At 46.7% G+C, this 20,282-nt stretch overlaps 1 protein-coding gene across 1 annotated transcript in view; it reads right to left on the bottom strand.

The window, feature by feature from the left end:
- ptprbl (protein tyrosine phosphatase receptor type B, like) overlaps nt 1-20,282 on the bottom strand; it is a 67,110-nt gene that overhangs the window by 46,561 nt on the left and 267 nt on the right. Inside the window, exons 2-7 of the mRNA XM_085780528.1 lie at nt 17,021-17,437; nt 10,956-12,703; nt 7,888-8,182; nt 4,087-4,407; nt 1,358-1,633; nt 274-537 (exon numbers count right to left, since the gene is read on the bottom strand). Of these exons, the coding sequence (XP_085636654.1) occupies nt 274-537; nt 1,358-1,633; nt 4,087-4,407; nt 7,888-8,182; nt 10,956-12,703; nt 17,021-17,437 (3,321 nt within the window). The remainder of the gene's footprint in view (nt 1-273; nt 538-1,357; nt 1,634-4,086; nt 4,408-7,887; nt 8,183-10,955; nt 12,704-17,020; nt 17,438-20,282) is intronic.

The raw sequence follows: 20,282 nt of genomic DNA, 5'->3' as shown, positions 1-20,282 counted from the left end.
ATATAGCCGGTTTTGATTTGTCCCGGACGGGACAGCCAACGTCCCGCACTCCAATCACAGCCCTCCCTTTACACGCATGGCGTGGTGTGCAAGCCAGTTTGTTGGTGCATGCAGAAGCGCCAACTCCTCAAAATCTCCTCATTGGAGAGTCAGATTGTTGGCAACCCTAATCATGAGTCACATGATGCTGTGGAAGGTGGTGGTGGTGGGGGGGTTGTTGCACCTGAGAGGAAGCCTGCAGACAGAACTCAGGGTCAACAGGTGCAGACTCACCTGTCCTCCCCCAGGTCGTGGTCTCGGTGCTCTGGTCTGCTGCCGTGGTCTGGACCGAGAGCTGGTAGCGGCGGCCGGGGGTCAGACCCTCGAACAGCAGCTGGGTGGCGTTGGGGGGCAGGACGCGCTGCTGGGGGGTCGAGCCCTGAGCCGACAGCGTGACCCGGTAGCCGTCCAGCCCCCCCTCAGGTGACGCCCAGGAGCCCAGCAGAGACTGCGAGCTGCCGTTGTGGTCCAGCCTCAGACCGGCCAGCTGAGCAGGAGCTGAGAGAACAACCACCACGTTGAAGGAGTAGTTCAACCAAAATTGAAATTTCCCTCATGATCTCCTCCCCCTCATGTGGACTAAGGGCTGGGAGAAGTTTCAGAGTCCTCCGTGGCTTCTCTGAGTTACAGGGGGTCTCGGCGTAGCAGTGCATGTCCATATAACGGTTGCAAATGGATACCAACTGTCTTCGTAACAAAAAGACACACCAAAAAACATCCAAATACCTCCATGCTGCTCGTATGTAATGTCCGTCTTGTATTGAAGCCCCGAAATGCGAAATTGTCCCGAAAAAAATTATATGAGTCTATATTTCAAGCTTGTTTTGTAGCGGAAGCTTCTCGAAGCTCCTCTTCCCGGTTTGTCAAATTTGGACGAACCGGGAAGAGGACAGACCCTGGTTCGTCTAAATTGGACGAACTGGGAAGAGGAGCTTCGAGAAGCTCCCGCTACAAAACAAGCTTGAAATATAGACTTAATTTTTTTCGGGACAATTTCTCATGTTGGGGCTTCAACACAAGACGGACATTACATACGAGCAGCATGGAGGTATTTGGATGTTTTTTGGTGTGTCTTTTTGTTACAAAGACAGTTGGTATCCATTTGCAACCGTCATATGGACATGCACTGCTACGCCGAGACCCCCTGTAACTCAGAGAAGCCACGGAGGACTCTGAAACTTCTCCCAGCCCTTAGTCCACATGAGGGGGAGGAGATCATGAGGGACATTTCAATTTTGGGTGAACTATCCCTTTAACTCTGCAGCCTATCACCACCAGAGGGGGCGAGGCTTCAAAACATCCCATAATATGTAGCTACCTGTGACGGCCTGTGTGGAGGCGGAGCTCTGTAGACCAGCAGCCTCTGTTACCACGGTGACGGTGTAGGCGGTCCCCGGCTGCAGCTCGTCCAGCTCGGCCGACGTCTCGGTGTTTCTCAGAGAGACGTTCCTCAGCAGAACCCCGTCCTCGTCCGTCAGCAGAACCCTGAACCGCTCGGCTCTGCCCGGACCGCCGCGCCACGAGACCGCCAGGCCGCGTGACCCCGAGGACGAGGACGAGGACGCCACCCGGAGACCACGGACCGAGGACGGCGCTGGACAAGAGAGACGAGCAGAGAGAGTTCAAGACAAGTTAAAGTACGACTGAAAAAATATTGTAGGACAAGTTAGAAACAATTAATGGTGAGTTTAAGGTCTAGAAGTTTAAGGTCTACTCTAGATGTCTCAGGTCTAGATGTTTAAAGGGATATTCCGGCGTAAGTTTAACCCATGGTCCAACGCACCGTAACACCGAGTTAGACCCCCCCTCGAGAGATGAAGTCTGCTAACCGCTAGCTTCTCTAGCTGTAGCAACTTTAGCAATGACCGCACCATAACAAACAGCGCAGTATACGGATCCACTATCCACCGATCAAAAAGCCACTTACAGCCACAAATAATGCTCAGAACAGCACCAAACGTCATCAACAGTACAAACAGGGTCCCAGCCCATAATACGAGGCATCAAACATCTGTTAGCTTAGCCTGGTTTCTATTGAAAAGAGACGAAAACAACTCACCCACTCTGCTCCAGTTATACGCTATGCAGCAACTTTCCGTGTCCAGCACAGAGTCCAGGCACTGACAACACACGTCTGAGGCCGACTGGCAGCACAAACATCTGGTTTCAGCACAAACATCTGGTTTCAGCACAGACATCTGGTTTCAGCACAAACATCTGGTTTCAGCACAAACATCTGGTTTCAGCACAAACATCTGGTTTCAGCACAAACATCTGGTTTCAGCGGCCACCGACAGGCAGTGACCACACTGACCACTTGATTCCCCCAGGTCCTATCTGTGATGCCTGCTTGTACAGGTAGTCAGCTGTTGTAGCCATGGTTACAGGTAGTCAGCTGTTGTAGCCATGGTTACAGGTAGTCAGCTGTTGTAGCCATGGTTACAGGTAGTCAGCTGTTGTAGCCATGGTTACAGGTAGTCAGCTGGGTGGAGGCGATGACAGAGTGAAGTAGAGTCCTGCAGCTCAAGGATGAATGTGTGTGTATTACTCCATATAATGCAGCTAAGTTCCTATGTATCTTCATCAGTTTATAAAAGTTATTATCGAGTGTTCACAGGGAAATGAACCGAGAGAATCACGTAAACACGCGCGAGATTAGACGCGACGTCACACACGCGATCAGGACGCCGTTCGTTGCAAGAAGAGACTGTCTGTAATTTAGTGAAGGAGACATCACGGACACGGCTGAGTTTATGGAGTTTGAGAACAACAACGACTGGTTTCATTTCGACGGGCGCTGCTATCAGTTAGAGACCGAGTTTACTGAAGACGAGCTGAAGGAAATGAAGGAGTAAAGTCAAAGAGGGGCAGCTGCGGTGGAGACTATGTTCTGGAAATGGAGGCTAAAAGTGACAGAGGGAGAGAGCTGGGGGCGCTATGTGCTGGACCTGGGGGAATCAAGTGGTCAGTGTGGTGGTCACTGTCTGTCGGTGGCCGCTGAAACCAGATGTTTGTGCTGAAACCAGATGTTTGTGCTGAAACCAGATGATTGTGCTGAAACCAGATGTCTGTGCTGAAACCAGATGTTTGTGCTGTCGGTGGCCGCTGAAACCAGATGTTTGTGCTGAAACCAGATGTTTGTGCTGAAACCAGATGTCTGTGCTGAAACCAGATGTTTGTGCTGTCGGTGGCCGCTGAAACCAGATGTTTGTGCTGAAACCAGATGTCTGTGCTGTCGGTGGCCGCTGAAACCAGATGTTTGTGCTGAAACCAGATGTCTGTGCTGAAACCAGATGATTGTGCTGAAACCAGATGATTGTGCTGAAACCAGATGTTTGTGCTGAAACCAGATGTTTGTGCTGAAACCAGATGTTTGTGCTGAAACCAGATGTCTGTGCTGAAACCAGATGTTTGTGCTGAAACCAGATGATTGTGCTGAAACCAGATGATTGTGCTGAAACCAGATGTTTGTGCTGAAACCAGATGTTTGTGCTGAAACCAGATGTTTGTGCTGAAACCAGATGTCTGTGCTGAAACCAGATGTTTGTGCTGAAACCAGATGTTTGTGCTGAAACCAGATTTGTGCTGCCAGTCGGCCTCAGACGTGTGTTGTCAGTGCCTGGACTCTGTGCTGGACACGGAAAGTTGCTGCATAGCGTATAACTGGAGCAGAGTGGGTGAGTTGTTTTCGTCTCTTTTCAATAGAAACCAGGCTAAGCTAACAGATGTTTGATGCCTTGTATTATGGGATGGGACCCTGTTTGTACTGTTGATGACGTTTGGTGCTGTTCTGAGCATTATTTGTGGCTGTAAGTGGCTTTTTGATCGGTGGATAGTGGATCCGTATACTGCGCTGTTTGTTATGGTGCGGTCATTGCTAAAGTTGCTACAGCTAGAGAAGCTAGCGGTTAGCAGACTTCATCTCTCGAGGGGGGGTCTAACTCGGTGTTACGGTGCGTTGGACCATGGGTTAAACTTACGCCAGAATATCCCTTTAAGGTCTGGATGTTTCAGGTCTGGATGTCTCAGGTCTGGAGGTGACCTCACCTGTAGCGGCGGTGGTGTGGACCGGTGCAGCGCTCCTGTTCCCGGCCGTCGCCACCACGCTGACGTTGTACAGAGAACCGGGGACCAGGGAGCTGAACCCGGACCGGGGGGCTGCAGAGCCCATGACCCGGGTCCTGATGCTGGACCCTGAGCTGGTGTCGTCCAGAGTCACATCGTACCAGTCCACGTGACCGGCGGACCGAGACCAGAACACCCTCAGACCGGCGGAGTCAGCGGGGACCACAGACAGGCTTTTATACCGAGTCTGGACCGGGTCCACCGGGTCCAGCTGGACGTCCAGACGGGCCGGACCGACCGGGTCTGAGACAGGACACAGGAGACTTTAATGTTGTGTGATGTCATTGGAGTTTCTCTGGTCTTTGTTTTGGTTCCCAGGACAACGTGTTCACCTACATACGTGATGTCACAGTGTCCTGGTTACGGTTGCAAAGGGGCGGAACATTTCCAGAAACTTTCCATGGGAAGTTAAGCCGGGGAATTTTGTAAATATTCCAAATTGGAAACTTTCCATGGCAATTATTGGAATTTATGGGAATTTATGGGAATTAACTGGAAATGAACTGGAAATTGGGGCTAATTTAAACAAATTGTATCATGTCCAAACATAAATATTTTGTTTTGTCATAAGCAGACATCCATGCAAAATAATACAATTAAAAAAACATTTCAACAGATTTATTTGTGAGTAGAACTTTATCAAGTTGTAATTGTATGAACAATCAATTCTTTTACTGAACAACAAAAATCAAAAAGTAAAATTACATTTTCCCCAACTATATTTAAGTTCCCTGTTAAGGGCCAACCTTCAATTTTGTAAATTTCTGATTTATTCCCATATATTCCCGTTAATTCCTGTTAATTCCCATATATTCCCGTTAATTTCCATAGAAAGTTTCCATTTCCAGAATTTTGCAACCCTGGTCTAACCTTGATCCTGTTGGTCCTGGTTCTGTTAAACCTGGTTCTGTCCAACCCTGTCCCTTTAGACCTGGTTCATGCAGGTCTGAACCCCGGTCTTTGTGTATTTGATATGATTGTTTCAGCTTCTTGGAGAATGTGGCGTTTCCATGGCGACGGTGCAGAAGGACAGGAAACACAGGGAGGGAGGGGCAGGACGCGGAGTCAGTAACGACCTCTGACCTCGTCTCCGTAATGGTTTCCTCCCCGCGGAGACTTCGCCGCTTCCTGTCGGCAGATCCCCGACAGCCGAGGACAACGTGTCCTGGACCTGCTGTTACCGCGGTAACCACCAGCACCTGAGGCCAAAGACCAAACCTCTAGAAGAGTCGGTGAATCATCAATAAACTAAATCCCTGTTTGTGTTTGAGGCTCGGTCACCTTCATCACCATCGTCTCTGAGGTTTTAACTGAGTTTAAGATCAGACCTTAAAGGGACAGTCCAACATTTATTCAGATCCTCCTCTCACCATAATCCCTATAGTCACAGCAGCAGGTTCATCACCTTTAATTATGGGTGCATGTTGTTTTGAGATGGGCGGGGCAGAGACGTGAGCTGCTCAGAGAACGGTCCAGGTCCCCTGTCCCTCATCAAACTCATCAAATACACAATCCAACAACTCCACAACGCTCTGGTGGACAAGTTGTGAGCTGCACATTCACCACGCTATGAGATAATAACACAACGTTACAAGCCGGTGCATATTCTCATTTGTCCAGGTCTAAATACTATGTCCAGGTCATAGTATTTCGTTAAATCGAAAGCAACTGGACTTAGTTATTTGTCTAGGAAAAAAAATTCCTAGACAAATAACTAAGTCCAGTTGCTTTCGATTTAACCTCCTTTGAAACACAACGTTACCAGACAGAGTTGTTTTAGAGGGAAATTCAGCTGGAACTACATTCCAGACACGGCTGCTGCTGGGCGGAGGGATTTCAGAAGAGAAAGTAGTTCAGAGTATTTGCTTCATGTGTCGTAATGTTACATAATGTTACATGATTATTATCTCATAGCGTGGTGAATGTAAGTGTTGAACTGTCCCTTTAAAAGGGAGAGAACTGAGTGCATGAGTCCGTCTCTCCACAAACAGGAGGAGTGAGACCTGCTGCATCCGGCCTCGCACAATGAGGAGGGAAGTGGACGGAAACAAACACTTGAGATGAGATGAAGACCATTGTTAGAAAACCTTCACCTGTGTGTGTGTGTGTGTGTGTGTGTGTGTGTGTGTGTGTGTGTGTGTGTAACACTGGGTACGTTTACATGGACAGTTTCAATCGGTTTCAAAAAGGTTTGGTTTAAATCAATCTGTTTGAAGATTTCAGCTTGAGTGTTTACATGCGCCGACTTAAAGGTATAGTCTGTAGGAATTCCCCCCATCTAGCGGTGCGGTTGCATATCTGAACGTATTCTTGATGTTGCATTCAGGTGAAATGGGGCAGACGTCAGACAGACAACAGACGCTGCATTTTCCGAAAAAGAGTCCTATATTCCCCACTGTTGCTGGTTGATGGACTCTCTCTACTTATCTGGACTCTCTCTATCTATCTGGCCTGTCTAGCCTCTACCTGGTCTTTTTACTAAACTTAACCAACTCCTTTGCCTAAACCCAACCACAATTAGGGGGACAATTAGCCTACACTTCTCACTCAAAGTCACAAAAAAGGGGGGAACAGCGGGGAACATAGGACCCTTTTTTAGAAAAGGGTCCCATACAAAGTGGGGAACATAGGACCTGGGGAACATAGGGATGATCCCGTTCAAATCCCCGTAGTAGCGGCACAAAACAGACTCCCCCAAACCAATGGGAGACGTCACGGTGCTACGTCCATTCTGTTTACAGTCTATGGTTTAAACCAGCCCCTTCAAACTGGTTGAAATTTCAACTGGTTTGAGGAAATTGAAACGGTTTGAGGTGTTTACATTAAGTATTTTCAATCGGTTGGGTCAGTTTGCCCAAACCTTTCTGAAACCGTTTGAAACTGTCCATACGGTCCAAACGTACCCAGTGTGTTGTGTTGACATTCAGAGCTGAGCTGACGGCGCCTCAGCAATATCAATATCAATATCAATATCAATATCAATATCAATATAAACTTTATTATCCCTGCAGGGACATTTGTCATGGACAGTCATGTGCCACAAGTTGCTGCAATTACATAAATACACAAAACAGATAAAAAACCAGTACATTCGACATTCCTCACACAGTTCTCACATACACACGATTCTCACATTCACACAGATAAATATAAATATGGTAGATAACAAATACTGATGAGAGACGATTAAAAACTCAATAAAGTGCAGGAGTGTGTCTAGTGCAAAGAAAAAAAAAGAAAAGAAAAAGTACAATCTCAAGAGATAGGGATATCAACCCCGTCGGTCAGGTGCACTACAAAAACTCAAAATCTTACCAAGAATATTTGCCTTATTTCTAGTCAAAACAAATCTAATTCTACTTAAAATAAGACTCATCATATTAAAAGCAGCTTGTTTTTAGACACTTTTTACTTCTTTCAAGCAGATTTTCACTTGAAATAAGTAGAAAAATCTGATAGTGGAGCAAGTTTTTCTTTCTTATTACAAACACAAAAATTTACTTTCACTGTCAGATTTTTCTACTTATTTCAAGTGAAAATCTGCTTGAAAGAAGTGAAAATGATCTAAAAACAAGTTCATTTATAGGTGATGAGTCTTATTTTAAGTGGAAAGAGATTAGTTTTGACTTGAAATGAGACATTTTGACCAGAAATAAGACAAATATTCTTGGAAAGATGTAGAGTTTTTGCAGTGAGACCTTCAGGTGAGCGACTCCTTCTTACCTGTGAGCAGCGACACGCCGCTCCTCCCCCCGTCCGGACTGGAGACCAGTGTGAACCGGTACCGGGTTCCTGGTTCCAGACCGGCGACACGGCAGACAAAGGCGGTTCTGGTTCCTGCCGGTCCGTCTGCGGCGCAGTGGGCGGGGCCAGTGGAGCGTGACTCCGCCTCCTCCTCCAGCACCAGACTGAAGCGACAGGACCGGGCGCCGGAGGTGAACGCCACCGCGGCCGAGTCCGACCCGGAGCTGGTCCCGGTCACGTTCACGGAGCAGCGGGAAAACGCCGAGGTCTGGACCTGGGACAGGAAGTGACATCATACAGGTGAGCTGCAGGTTCAGAGTAAATAAACAACAAACAGTCTCAGAGACTCACTGCAAAAACTCAACATCTTACCAAGAATATTTGTCTTATTTCTAGTCAAAACAAATCAAATTATACTTAAAATACGACTAATAATAAAATAGCACATTAAAAAGTAACTTATTTTTAGACACTTTTTACTTCTCTCAAGCATATTTTTACTTGAAATAAGTAGAAAAATCTGATAGTGGAGCAAGTTTTTGTTTCTTATTACAAACACAAAAAACTTGCTTTCACTGGCAGATTTTTCTACTTATCCATCCATCCATCCATTGTCCACCACATTATCCGGATTACCCAGAGTTCATGACCGTAGGTGAGGGTGGGAACGTAGATCGACCGGTAAATCCAGAGCTTTGCCTTTCGGCTCAGCTCCTTCTTCACCACGACGGACCGATACAACGACCGCATTACTGCGGCCGCCGCACCGATCCGCCTGTCGATCTCACGCTCCATCTTTCCCTCACTCGTGAACAAGACCCCAAGATACTTAAACTCCTCCACCTGAGGCAGGAACTCTCCCCCGACCTGGAGGGTGCAAGCCACCTTTTTCCGGTCGAGAACCATGGCCCCGGACTTAGAGGTGCTGATTCTCATCCCAGCTGCTTCACACTCGGCTGCAAACCGCCCCAGTGCATGCTGAAGGTCCTGGCTCGAGGGAGCCAACAAGACCACATCATCTGCAAAAAGCAGAGATGAAATCAAGTGGCTCCCGAACCGTACCCCCTCCGGCCCTTGGCTGCGCCTAGAAATTCTGTCCATAAAAATAATGAACAGAACCGGTGACAAAGGGCAGCCCTGCCGGAGTCCAACACGCACCGGGAACAGGTCTGACTTACTGCCGGCAATGCGAACCAAGCTCCTGCTCCGGTCATACAGGGACCGTACAGCCCTCAGCAGAGGGCCTCCGACCCCATACTCTCGGAGCACCTCCCACAGGATGCCACGTGGGACACGGTCGAAAGCCTTCTCCAAGTCCACAAAACACATGTGGACTGGTTGGGCAAACTCCCTTGAGCCCTCGAGCACCCTGCGGAGGGTGTAGAGCTGGTCCAGCGTTCCACGGCCAGGACGAAAACCGCATTGTTCCTCCTGAATCCGAGGTTCGACTATCGACCGAATTCTCCTCTCCAGCACCCTGGAATAGACTTTCCCTGGGAGGCTGAGGAGTGTGATCCCCCGGTAGTTGGAACACACCCTCCGGTCCCCCTTTTTGAAGAGAGGGACCACCACCCCGGTCTGCCAGTCCAGAGGCACTGTCCCCGACTGCCACGTGATGCTGCAGCGGCGTGTCAGCCACGACAGCCCCGCAACATCCAGAGACTTGAGGTACTCAGGGCGGATCTCATCCACCCCCGGTGCCTTGCCACTGAGGAGCTTCCGGACTACCTCAGTGACTTCAGCTTGGGTGATGAATGAATCGACCTCTGAGTCCTCAGCCTCTGCTTCCTCGATGGAAGGCGTGTCAGTGGGATTGAGGAGATCCTCGAAGTATTCCTTCCACCGCCCGACGATATCCCCAGTCGAGGTCAACAGCTCCCCCCCTCCACTGTAAACAGTGTTGGTGGATCACTGCTTCCCCCTCCTGAGGCGTCGGATGGTTTGACAGAATTTCCTCGAGGCCGTCCGGTAGTCCTCCTCCATGGCCTCTCCGAACTTTTCCCAGAAGCTGGGATTGAACCCACACCTCCCGGGTAAGAGTCATGCGCGCTTGCCAGTCACCCAAAGGGACATCCCCTTGGCCAAGTAGCCAGGGCACATGATCAATTGGAGGCATAGTGACAGGAACCTCAACTGTCACACTTCCGTAACCACCCGGGCTGCCACACGCTTGGCCTGCCGGTACCCGTCAGCTGCCTCGGGAGTCCCCCGAGCTAGCCAGGCTCGGTAGGACTCTTTCTTCAGCTTGACGGCATCCCTTACTTCCCGTGTCCACCACCGGGTTCGGGGATTGTCGCCGCGACAGGCACCGGAGACCTTACGGCCACAGCTTCATACGGCTGCGTCAACAATGGAAGTGGAGAACATGGTCCATTCAGACTCAATGTCTCCGGCCTCCCTCGGGACCCGGTCAAAGCTCTCCCGGAGGTGGGAGTTGAAGACCTCCCTGACAGGGGATTCTGCCAGACGTTCCCAGCAGACCCTCACGATACGCTTGGGTCTTCCAGGTCTGACCAGCTTCCTCCCCTGCCAGCGGATCCAACTCACCACCAGGTGGTGATCAGTTGACAGCTCAGCCCCTCTCTTCACCCGAGTGTCCAAGACATACGGCCGGAGGTCAGATGACACGACTACAAAGTCGATCATTGACCTCCGGCCTAGGGTGTCCTGGTGCCTCGTGCACTGATGGACCCTTATGCCTGAACATGGTGTTCGTTATGGACAAACTGTGGCTAGCACAGAAGTCCAATAACAAAACACAACTTGACATAAAGACAATTTAAACTGTCATAGCAGACCTAATTGCCAAACTTTAAAAAATTATGTCAAGTTCTCATAACAAGGACATCTCAAATAATGTCAACTTTGCATCAAAAGTGACATAACTTACCGAATGACACTTAACCACAGCTGTCATAAGTATTCATTGATGTTTATGACAGCTGTTATGTCAATCTTATGAATACCTATTCAAGTAAAGTGTTACCAAATATTCTTGGACAGATGTAGAGTTTTTGCAGTGACTCAGCTGAACCTGATAGACTCACTGGGGGGGCGGTGGCTCCTGGGCTGGTTGGAGGCGCCGTGGGGGGGCGGGGGCTGGTTACAGTGAAGGCTGTGGTGGAGGGGGGGGTGGAGGGGGGAGGGGCAGCAGCTGGACTGGTGGGAGGAGGAGTAGAAGGAGCTGCTGGAGAGGAGGAGGTCTGCAGAAACCAGGTGGGAGGTGGATCCGTCTCGGGGGTCTGGACTGTGGAGGTCCTGGCCTCGGTCCCGATCTCAGGCCAGAACTCTGTCCAGGTTTTGGTCGTGGCTTCAGTCCAGCTCTCTGGCCCGGCCTCAGTTCTGGTCTCTGGTCCGGTCTCAGTTCTGGTCTCTGGCCCGCCCTCGGTCCTGGTCTCAGTTCTGGTCTCTGGTCCTACCTCGGTTCTGGCCTCGGTCCAGCTCTCAGTTCTGGTCTCTGGTCCGGTCTCAGTTCTGGTCTCGGTCCAGCTCTCAGTCCTGGTCTCAGTTTTGGTCTCTGGTCCAGTCTCAGTTCTGGTCTCGGTCCAGCTCTCAGTCCTGGTCTCAGTTCTGGTCTCAGTTCTGGCCTCTGGTCCGGTCTCAGTTCTGGTCTCTTGTCCGGCCTCAGTTCTGGTCTCTGGCCCGGCATCGGTCCTGGTCTCAGTCCTGGTCTCTGTTCTGGCCTCGGGCCCGGCCTTGGTTCTGGCCTCGGTCCAGCTCTCAGTCCTGGTCTCAGTTCTGGCCTCAGTTCTGGTCTCTGGCCCGGCCTCGGTCCTGGTCTCAGTTCTGGCCTCTGGCCCGGCCTCGGTCCTGGTCTCAGTTCTGGCCTCAGTTCTGGTCTCTGGCTCGGCCTCGGTCCTGGTCTCAGTTCTGGCCTCGGTCCAGCTCTCAGTTCTGGTCTCTGGCTCGGCTTCAGTCCTGGTCTCAGTTCTGGCCTCAGTTCTGGTCTCTGGCTCGGCCTCGGTCCTGGTCTCTGGCCCGGCCTCAGTTCTGGCCTCGGTCCTGGTCTCAGTTCTGGTCTCTGGTCCGGCCTCGGTCCAGCTCTCAGTCCTGGTCTCAGTTCTGGCCTCAGTCCTGGCCTCGGTCCTGGTCTCTGGCCCGGCCTCGGTCCTGGTCTCAGTCAAAGTCTCGGTCTCGGTTCTGGTCTCTGGTCCAACCTCAGTTCTGGCCTTGGTTCTGGTCTCTGGTCCGGCCTCGGTCCAGTTCTCAGTTCTGGTCTCAGTTCTGGCCTCAGTTCTGGCCTCAGTTCTGGCCTCGGTCCTGGTCTCTGGTCCAGCCTCGGTCCAGCTCTCAGTCCTGGTCTCTGGTCTGGCCTCAGTTCTGGCCTCAGTTCTGGCCTCGGTCCTGGTCTCTGGCCCAACCTCGGTCCTGGTCTCAGTTCTGGCCTCGGTCCTGGCCTCAGTGGAAGTCTCGGTCTCGGTCCTGGTCTCTGGCCCGGCCTCGGTCCTGGTCTCTGGTGGATTTGTACCTGAGGACTTCTCAGTGTCGGTGGTGAACTGGTCTGGACTTGGCGAGACCACGTGGGTCCGGTTGAAGACGGACCGCTGGGTGACGGCGGTGGAGACGTCGGGACTGTCACTGGTGCTGGTCTGAGGTCTGGTGACGTGGTCCTGGTCCTGGTCCTGGTCCTGGTCTAGGACCGGCGTGGTGGAGGCGGAGGGGCGGAGCTTAGAGGTGGTGACCTGCCGGATGACTCTATGTGAGGAGCGCTCTGATTGGTCGCTGGTCACGGAGCGCTCTGATTGGTCGCTGGTCACAGGACTGAAGCTGCTGGTGGACGAGGACACGGTGGAATCTGGAGGACATGAAGACACATTTATAGATATGTAGGGTAAACCGAGTACATTTCTGAACAGATATTGCAGAAAAACTATAGACTGAAAATAAGTGATTTTTCATATGCTGTTTAATTAGTTTGTATACTAAGTTATTATTGATGAATATCATTTATTATTTCTTTATTTTTTCCACAATCAGGTCATAAACATGAGGTGCATTTTTACCACAGTCCCGTCTCAACCCTATAACCCCATACGTGTACAGCTGAGACGGTACCTTGGTACAGTTGAGACACCTATTGAAACCCATTGATGATGACTGAACATCAACTGTAAATGCAATTAACTTTTAAGATATTTCAATATATTGTAGGGGCAGTAGACATTTGTTAAACTCCAATGATTGTTCTTTTTCGCTCTTTTTTTTCCCGCCCGTCCCATTGATGTCAATGCAAAATTGAAAGAAAGAGGATGCTAATATGCATTTGCTGAGTAAAAATGGCGGCTCAGCCTTGCAGCGCGGGCAAGATATTAAGGGTGTTTCAACTGTACACGTGTCTCAACTATAGCCCACTTCACCCTACACATATAAATGTGTTGCTATGACATCCTGGAGCCGAGCGCTCAGGAAGAACACTGCTGACGCACTTCCTGTCTGACCGGGAGCAGACAGGAAGTGGGAGTCAGGAGCGTCTCTGCTGTCCTCGTCAGCTTAGCATGTTAGCATGTTAGCATCACATGTCAACAATCACAGCAAAGATTAGAAAAGTTAAACCGATTCTACACATCAACAATAAAACAAAAGTTTAAACACAAAGTTTGAGTTCAGTGTGAATCATCAGTTTTACTTCAAAATTTTGCATTGAAGTCAATGGGACGGGCAAAAAAAAAAGAGCAAAAAATAACAATCATTGGAGTTTTTCAAATATCTACTGCTCAGGCATACTTTCACCTAGAGACTTCATTTAAACTTTAAACAGTAGACACAAGTCTTGTGTATTAGGCGTATTATTCCACGTTTTGATAGGTCATATAGTTTTTGATCAATCCCTGATCAATGACCATGATCATTTTTGGAGAAATTATGAGATTATAATGGGTGTGTATTGCACGGAATGTTCGTGTCAGAGTGGGTGACATCATTGGTTAGAGTGGGAGAGAGCCCAGAAAAATTCCTGAATTTTTCTCTTTCCACGCTCCTCTCTGCCACAATTTACACACTACACACATGATTTTTACCAAATTTGTAGACAAACTTGTTCTGTCTCTCACCATGTGCTCAAAATATCAGAGAGACTTACATAATTTACAGAATCAGCCTCTGAGTGCGGCCACGTCTGTCTCTGCTCCTCATTGACTCCAATACAAAGATTTTCTGAGAGAAGCAGAACGGACTGATGTTTTAAAACTGCCAGCGTCTCCAAAATATTTACTTATATTTAGAAACACCAAATCGTACCAAATTTTTCAGGAAGTCCTTAGAGCACCGTTGATCTGTGTTTTTTTCTGATAGGAGCAGGACTTGGCTAGCCTATATTAGCGTAGAGATTATTGTAACTGTGTGAGGCAAAAATGTGTAGCAAGGTTTAAAAAAGTATACAAAAATGCCAACAACAGCACTAACAACAGGATTGTTCACCGTAACTGCTTAAATCAGGATTTTATTGCAACTACTAACAGTTTATAAAGTGCCCCAATATAGCTAAATTTTTGGCCCATATTAACCAAACACGCTTTGGTAATACGGGACAGTGCTAAAAATGCTAGTTGACCAAAAAACTATGTGTATTTGACAAATATTTTAATAAAAATTATAAGACTTCATTAAACACTTCATAAAGATACAATTTTGCAGATTCTTAAATAGTTTGTTTTTTGTCTAGAACCCTTATTATGCAAAAATGAAATCCCACATGCCACTGCCCTTTTGGCTTGAACTTCCCTCCTGAGTCTCCTTCAAAGTTTCATCAACAACTTTCTGGTTACCAACAACTGATAAAATTGATTGTTTTCTGTCAAGAGGTGTTATGGCAACAATTCAAAATCGTTTCTCCTCTGACGGGAAGAACACTGCTGACGCACTTCCTGTCTGACCGGGAGCAGACAGGAAGTGGGAGTCAGGAGCGTCTCTGCTGTCCTCGTCAGCTTAGCATGTTAGCATGTTAGCATCACAACAATCACAGCAGAGATTAGAAAAGTTAAACCGATTCTACACAGCAAAAATAAAACAAAAGTTTAAACACAAAGTTTGAGTTCAGTGTGAATCATCAGTTTTACTTCAACACATTTTACAGTGAGATACGACAAACAGAGAGACAAACCAACAAACTTTTGTCAACCTATTGTCTACTAGTTGTTATTGTTTCTGTTGTGTTTCTATGGATGTCTCGAACTTTCTGTCCCCTGTGTCCTTGTTTTGTGTATTTTAATGGCTTGAGGTCTTTTTAACATCATGGTCTACAGTTGTAAATTAACCTTTAACTAACACTGGCACATCTACAGAAATGTCCATTAATGTGCACTGTCCTCTAGATGAACAACAGATAATGTCCTAGTAATAAACTGTACTTGGTAATGAGCTACTGGTGCTTCTCCAACTGTTTTACATGAAGGATCCTGAATTGACACAAATTAGACCTTGATTGGCCAAAACGTTGAAGCAAACACCAGAAATACACAAATATTTGTTCTGAGACTGAAGAACGTTACTTTTATGTACGTCAATGTATGTTCAAATTAAGGCCAATGGTGAGAAATTTTTGCAAATATTTTAGAGAATTCTCTGGAAAAGAGTGGTAAGATTTCAAAAAAGTTAAACATTTTTTAGAACATATTAGCAACCTGTGCAGTTGCTATTTTGTTGTTTTCTAAGTTTCAAAGTTCAGCTCCAGCACCTCTGCGAGGGATTTTGCTGACGGATGAGCGGTGATTTCTCACCCCACTTTGAGAACCATTGATCTACACCACCCTGACCCCGCAGCCCCCCGACCACCACCAAACATTCTCACACAGTCACACCAGGCAGGTGGGTAGCGTGTCTTTGCCTAAGTGTAACGGCGGTCCGTGGGTGTGCCACAGTCACGAGGTAGCTACCCAGTAAGGAGAAGTGACAGGTTGTGGCGGTTAGCGGTACTGGAAGTAAACTCACTCACCCATAAAAGACGTGCTAACCCGCCTGCCAAGCGGTTGTCAACCTCTTGGCGAAACGGTTAGCATTGTCGCCTCCGGGTTCAATCCATGCCTAGGGCAAGTCCAAACCAACAACATCGGTCACATTGGTGCCGTGACTGATGTTTGTTCTGTGACCTGCCCTGAGCGAGGATCGAACCCGCGACCTTCCGCACCGCAGGCGACGATGCTAACCGCTTCGCCAAGAGTTTGACAACCGCTTGGCAGGCGGGTTAGCACGTGTTTTATGGGTGAGTGAGTTTACCTCCAGTACCGCTAACCGCCACAACCTGTCACTTCTCCTTACTCGCACCTCGTGACTGTGGCACACCCGCAGGAGGACCTCCGTTACACAAGGACACAACGGCAGCAACTGGGACGGAGTGGGATTCGAACCGCCGACCACTCTACACTGCAAATCTTACCAAGAATATTTGTCTTATTTCCAGTCAAAACAAATCTCATTCTACCTAAAATAAGACTCATCACATTAAAAGCAGCTTGTTTTTAGACACTTTTTACTTCTTTCAAGCTGATTTTCACTTGGAATAAGTAGAAAAATCTGATAGTGGAGCAAGTTTTTCTTTCTTATTACAAGCACAAAAAACTTGCTTTCACTGGCAGATTTTTCTACTTATTTCAAGTGAAAATTAGTGCCTCTCACTGAGTCAGGAAACAAACGCACTTTGCAGCTCCTCAGAGTCTGGTTCCTCTCAGCAGCCTCCAACACGGCAAAAACTCAAAATCTTTCTAAGAATACTTGTCTTATCTTGTCAAAATGTCTCATTTCTAGTCAAAACTAATCTCTTTCCACTTAAAATAAGACTCATCACCTAAAAATGAACTTGTTTTTAGATCATTTTCACTTGTTTCAAACTAATTTTCACTTGAAATAAGTAGAAAAATCTGCCAGTGAAAGCAAGTTTTTTGTGCTTGTAATAAGAAAGAAAAACTTGCTCCACTATCAGATTTTTCTACTTATTTCAAGTGAAAATCTGCTTGAAAGAAGTAAAAAGTGTCTAAAAACAAGTAAATTTTTAGGTGATGAGTCTTATTTTAAGTGGAAAGAGATTAGTTTTGACTAGAAATGAGACATTTTGACAAGAAATGAGACAAATATTCTTGGAAAGATGTTCAGTTTTTGCAGTGTGAGGTCCTGAACTGACCTGTGTTGGGGCATAGAGACGCTGTCAGCTGATTTCCTCGGGAGTCGACCTGGTACTTCCTCCACCTCGACGCCCGCAGCGTTCCCTCCACCGCCACCACGCGGCTCCCCTGCTTCTTCAGGTACATGTCCGTCTCCGCCAATCCCAGCGCTCCCTTGCCGCCGCCGTCGTCGTCGTGGCAACTCCACGGCGGCGCCTTGCTGCAGTCTCTGAGCTTGGCGAGGCGGGTGTGCAGCGGCGTTCGAGTGCTGTGATTGGCCCAGAGACACCTGGAGGACCGAGTGTGGACGAGTCTGTCCCCGTCCGTCCACGCCCACTGATGGTCGCCGTCGGTGACATCACACGTTGCCAAGACGACCACGTCGCTCCGCGCTGTCAGACACAGCCGCCGATTGGTCAACGCCACGAGGAAACCAGCTGAGGAGACATGAGAGCCCAGAGACTCAACCACCACCGACACCATGTTACTGCACAAACACCTTTACTATGTCGTACACTTATAAGTGCAATAACTGCAGTTAAAATACACTTAGTAGTCTACTTGCCAACAATGAGTACCCGGAAATGTTGAGTACCCCAAAGTTTTATGTTAGAAATAGATAGTATGGGTCCCCAGTATTCAGAAACTGCCGGATGCTAACTTAGCCTATATATATTGGACAATTAGCATAACAGACATAATTAGCATAAATTAGCATAATTGCCTATATGGGCAATATTTCAACAAAATTGACTTGGCTGATCTGGGCAATATTGGAGTGGTTTTAGGGGTTATTGATGATGCTGAATCCATTTCTGACATTTTCAAAATTCAAAATGGCTGTCTAAACCGGAAGTGACCAGATTTTGAAATCCATCAAAATCGGCCCACTGGCAGTTAAAATCTGGTCACTTCTAAATTACTACTACTACTACTACTACTTCCGGTTTAGACAGCCATTTTGAATTTTGACAATGTCAGAAATGGATTCAGCATCATCAATAACCCCTAAAACCACTCCAATATTGCCCAGATCAGCCAAGTCAATTTTGTTGAAATATTGCCCATATAGGCAATTATGCTAATGTATGCTAATTATGCCAATTATGCTAATTGCCCAATATATATAAGTTAGCACCCGGCAGTTTCTGAATACTGGGGACCCATAGTATCTATTTCTAACATAAAACTTTGGGGTACTCAACATTTCCGGGTACTCATTGTTGGCAAGTAGACTATTACTGCAGTTAAAGTGCAATAACTGCAGTTAAAATACACTTAGGGTGAATTCGCCTAATGTGGGACATTTTTTGCAATTTAGACTTCTGGTGTAGCTATATTGCGATATGAAGCAAACACTTTCAATCTACATCCTGTACCATTCTGAAATCCTTAGGTTGTGATCTAATGGAATCCAAAGAGAAAATTCTGATATCACACTCCTAAAAGAAATACCATACATATTTCAACTCTGATTGCAAAGTTTTTTTGCGGCAATTTCCGTTCCCTAATGTGGGACAGTCATGCTCCTAATGTGGGACACTAAAAAGTCTGTTTAAAAAGTCATCTTAATTTACATGATAAATGCTAGATTGCAAACCAGTGTTCAATAATATCACTTATTGTCCTAGTTCTGCTTCATCTTCTATAGTATTAATGGTTTTCTACCAGTTGTGTGGTGGACGTGACCTTTGACCCTTCGCTAGAGAGTGGACTTAGGGTCATTCCAGCCCTGGTCAACAACCTCCACCATATTGATCCCCCTATATTCAGTAATGTTTCCCCTCATCCTGTCTTTTTTCCACTGGTTGAGTTCACTTGCTTGATTCTTTTCCTTTCTTTTCCAATGTTTTCTTTCCCTGATTTTGTCTCATTGCCTTACTCTTCTTTTCCACTGTGATCTGAAATATATATCATTTAATTAATCAATAATGTGCTATCCTTTGATTACTTTTAAACTCAAACATTTTTCATGAACATTATCAGAAAAGACAAGATTTAAAAAAAAAAAATCAGAGCCATTTACCCCTATAACAGTATTATGACCACTTCCAGTTAATAAATATAATTTTCTATTGTTGTAAAATATTCAAAACAATGCATTATAACAATAAAACCATGTAAACAACCATTGTTATTGTTCAACCTATTAGTTTTACCTGGAAAAGCCCTGTCCCACATTAGGAAAAACCACCTGTCCCGCTTTAGGAAAGCATGTTTCCTAAAGTGGGACAGTAGAAATGTTGATCAAAATGCTAAATATTGAGCATGTTTACACCATATTAAGATTTATTTTAATGCATCGACATATTATATTATAAACACATTTTGACAAAATATTGCAATAATGCTGTTTTTTAAAATAAATTATGGCCTTAACATTATTTTTGTCCAAACCTAAACCAAAGTAGCCTAACTAGCATTTTGGTCTTCACACAGGGTGCCTCCGGTTTGAAGGCTCTCCCTCCTAAATCTATGATTGGACATTTGAGATGTCATGTGATTTTGATCATGTAATATCACAGCTTGTGTGAGCCCACATTTACATTCACTTTCTTTTGCTATAGGAACTAAGACCTACACTCATTTAAGCTTAAGTGTCCCACATTAGGCGAATTCACCCCACTACTTCTTCCATCACTGTAACATATCAGACTGTTTGGTCGTTGAGTCCAGTTGTTTCCCTGTGAACTCTGGGTAGTTGAGTCTTTTCTGTTTTCACACGTCAACAATCAATTCACTGGAAATAGTTAGTTACTGGTTGACCTGGTCCCAGTCCAGACCCAGACCTGGTCCCACAACATCTAGACTTTAAACATCTAGACCTGAAATATGTTTATTAATAGGAAACTGATCACATAAAGAAATGAACAGTTAACAATTATGTTTCCATGTTTTTTTACAGAAGTAAAACGTAATCCCTAACAAACAAGACTAATGACAAAAACTGTATAACAAGTAATATCAACAAAGCAGATAAAACAAAACAGACAGGACAAAAAAAAAAACTAACAAAACAAAAAAAAAGGGCAGTACCATGAGTACCCCCATCCCACCCACCCCTCTCCCCTCACCCCCACTCCCACCCCCTCGGAGAGCATCCAACTAAGGACTCAATCAGATTGTCTTTCGAGATGAGAGACCAAAGGTTGCCAGATTTGATCAAAGTCCCTCAACTTGTCTTTCAGAATAAATCGAATTCTCTCCAAATGTAAAAAGTGTCTGTCAACTCAGTCAACCGTCGTTTAAATGAGGGGAGGGACCTCTTTCTTCTTCCAGTTG

This window comes from Trachurus japonicus, chromosome 6 (genome assembly GCF_045865225.1).
Source record: "Trachurus japonicus isolate A0001 chromosome 6, Traja_1.0".
Taxonomy (NCBI): Eukaryota; Metazoa; Chordata; class Actinopteri; order Carangiformes; family Carangidae; genus Trachurus; species Trachurus japonicus.
Note: the sequence above shows the minus strand (reverse complement) of the source record. Positions and strands in the feature narration are given on the sequence as shown.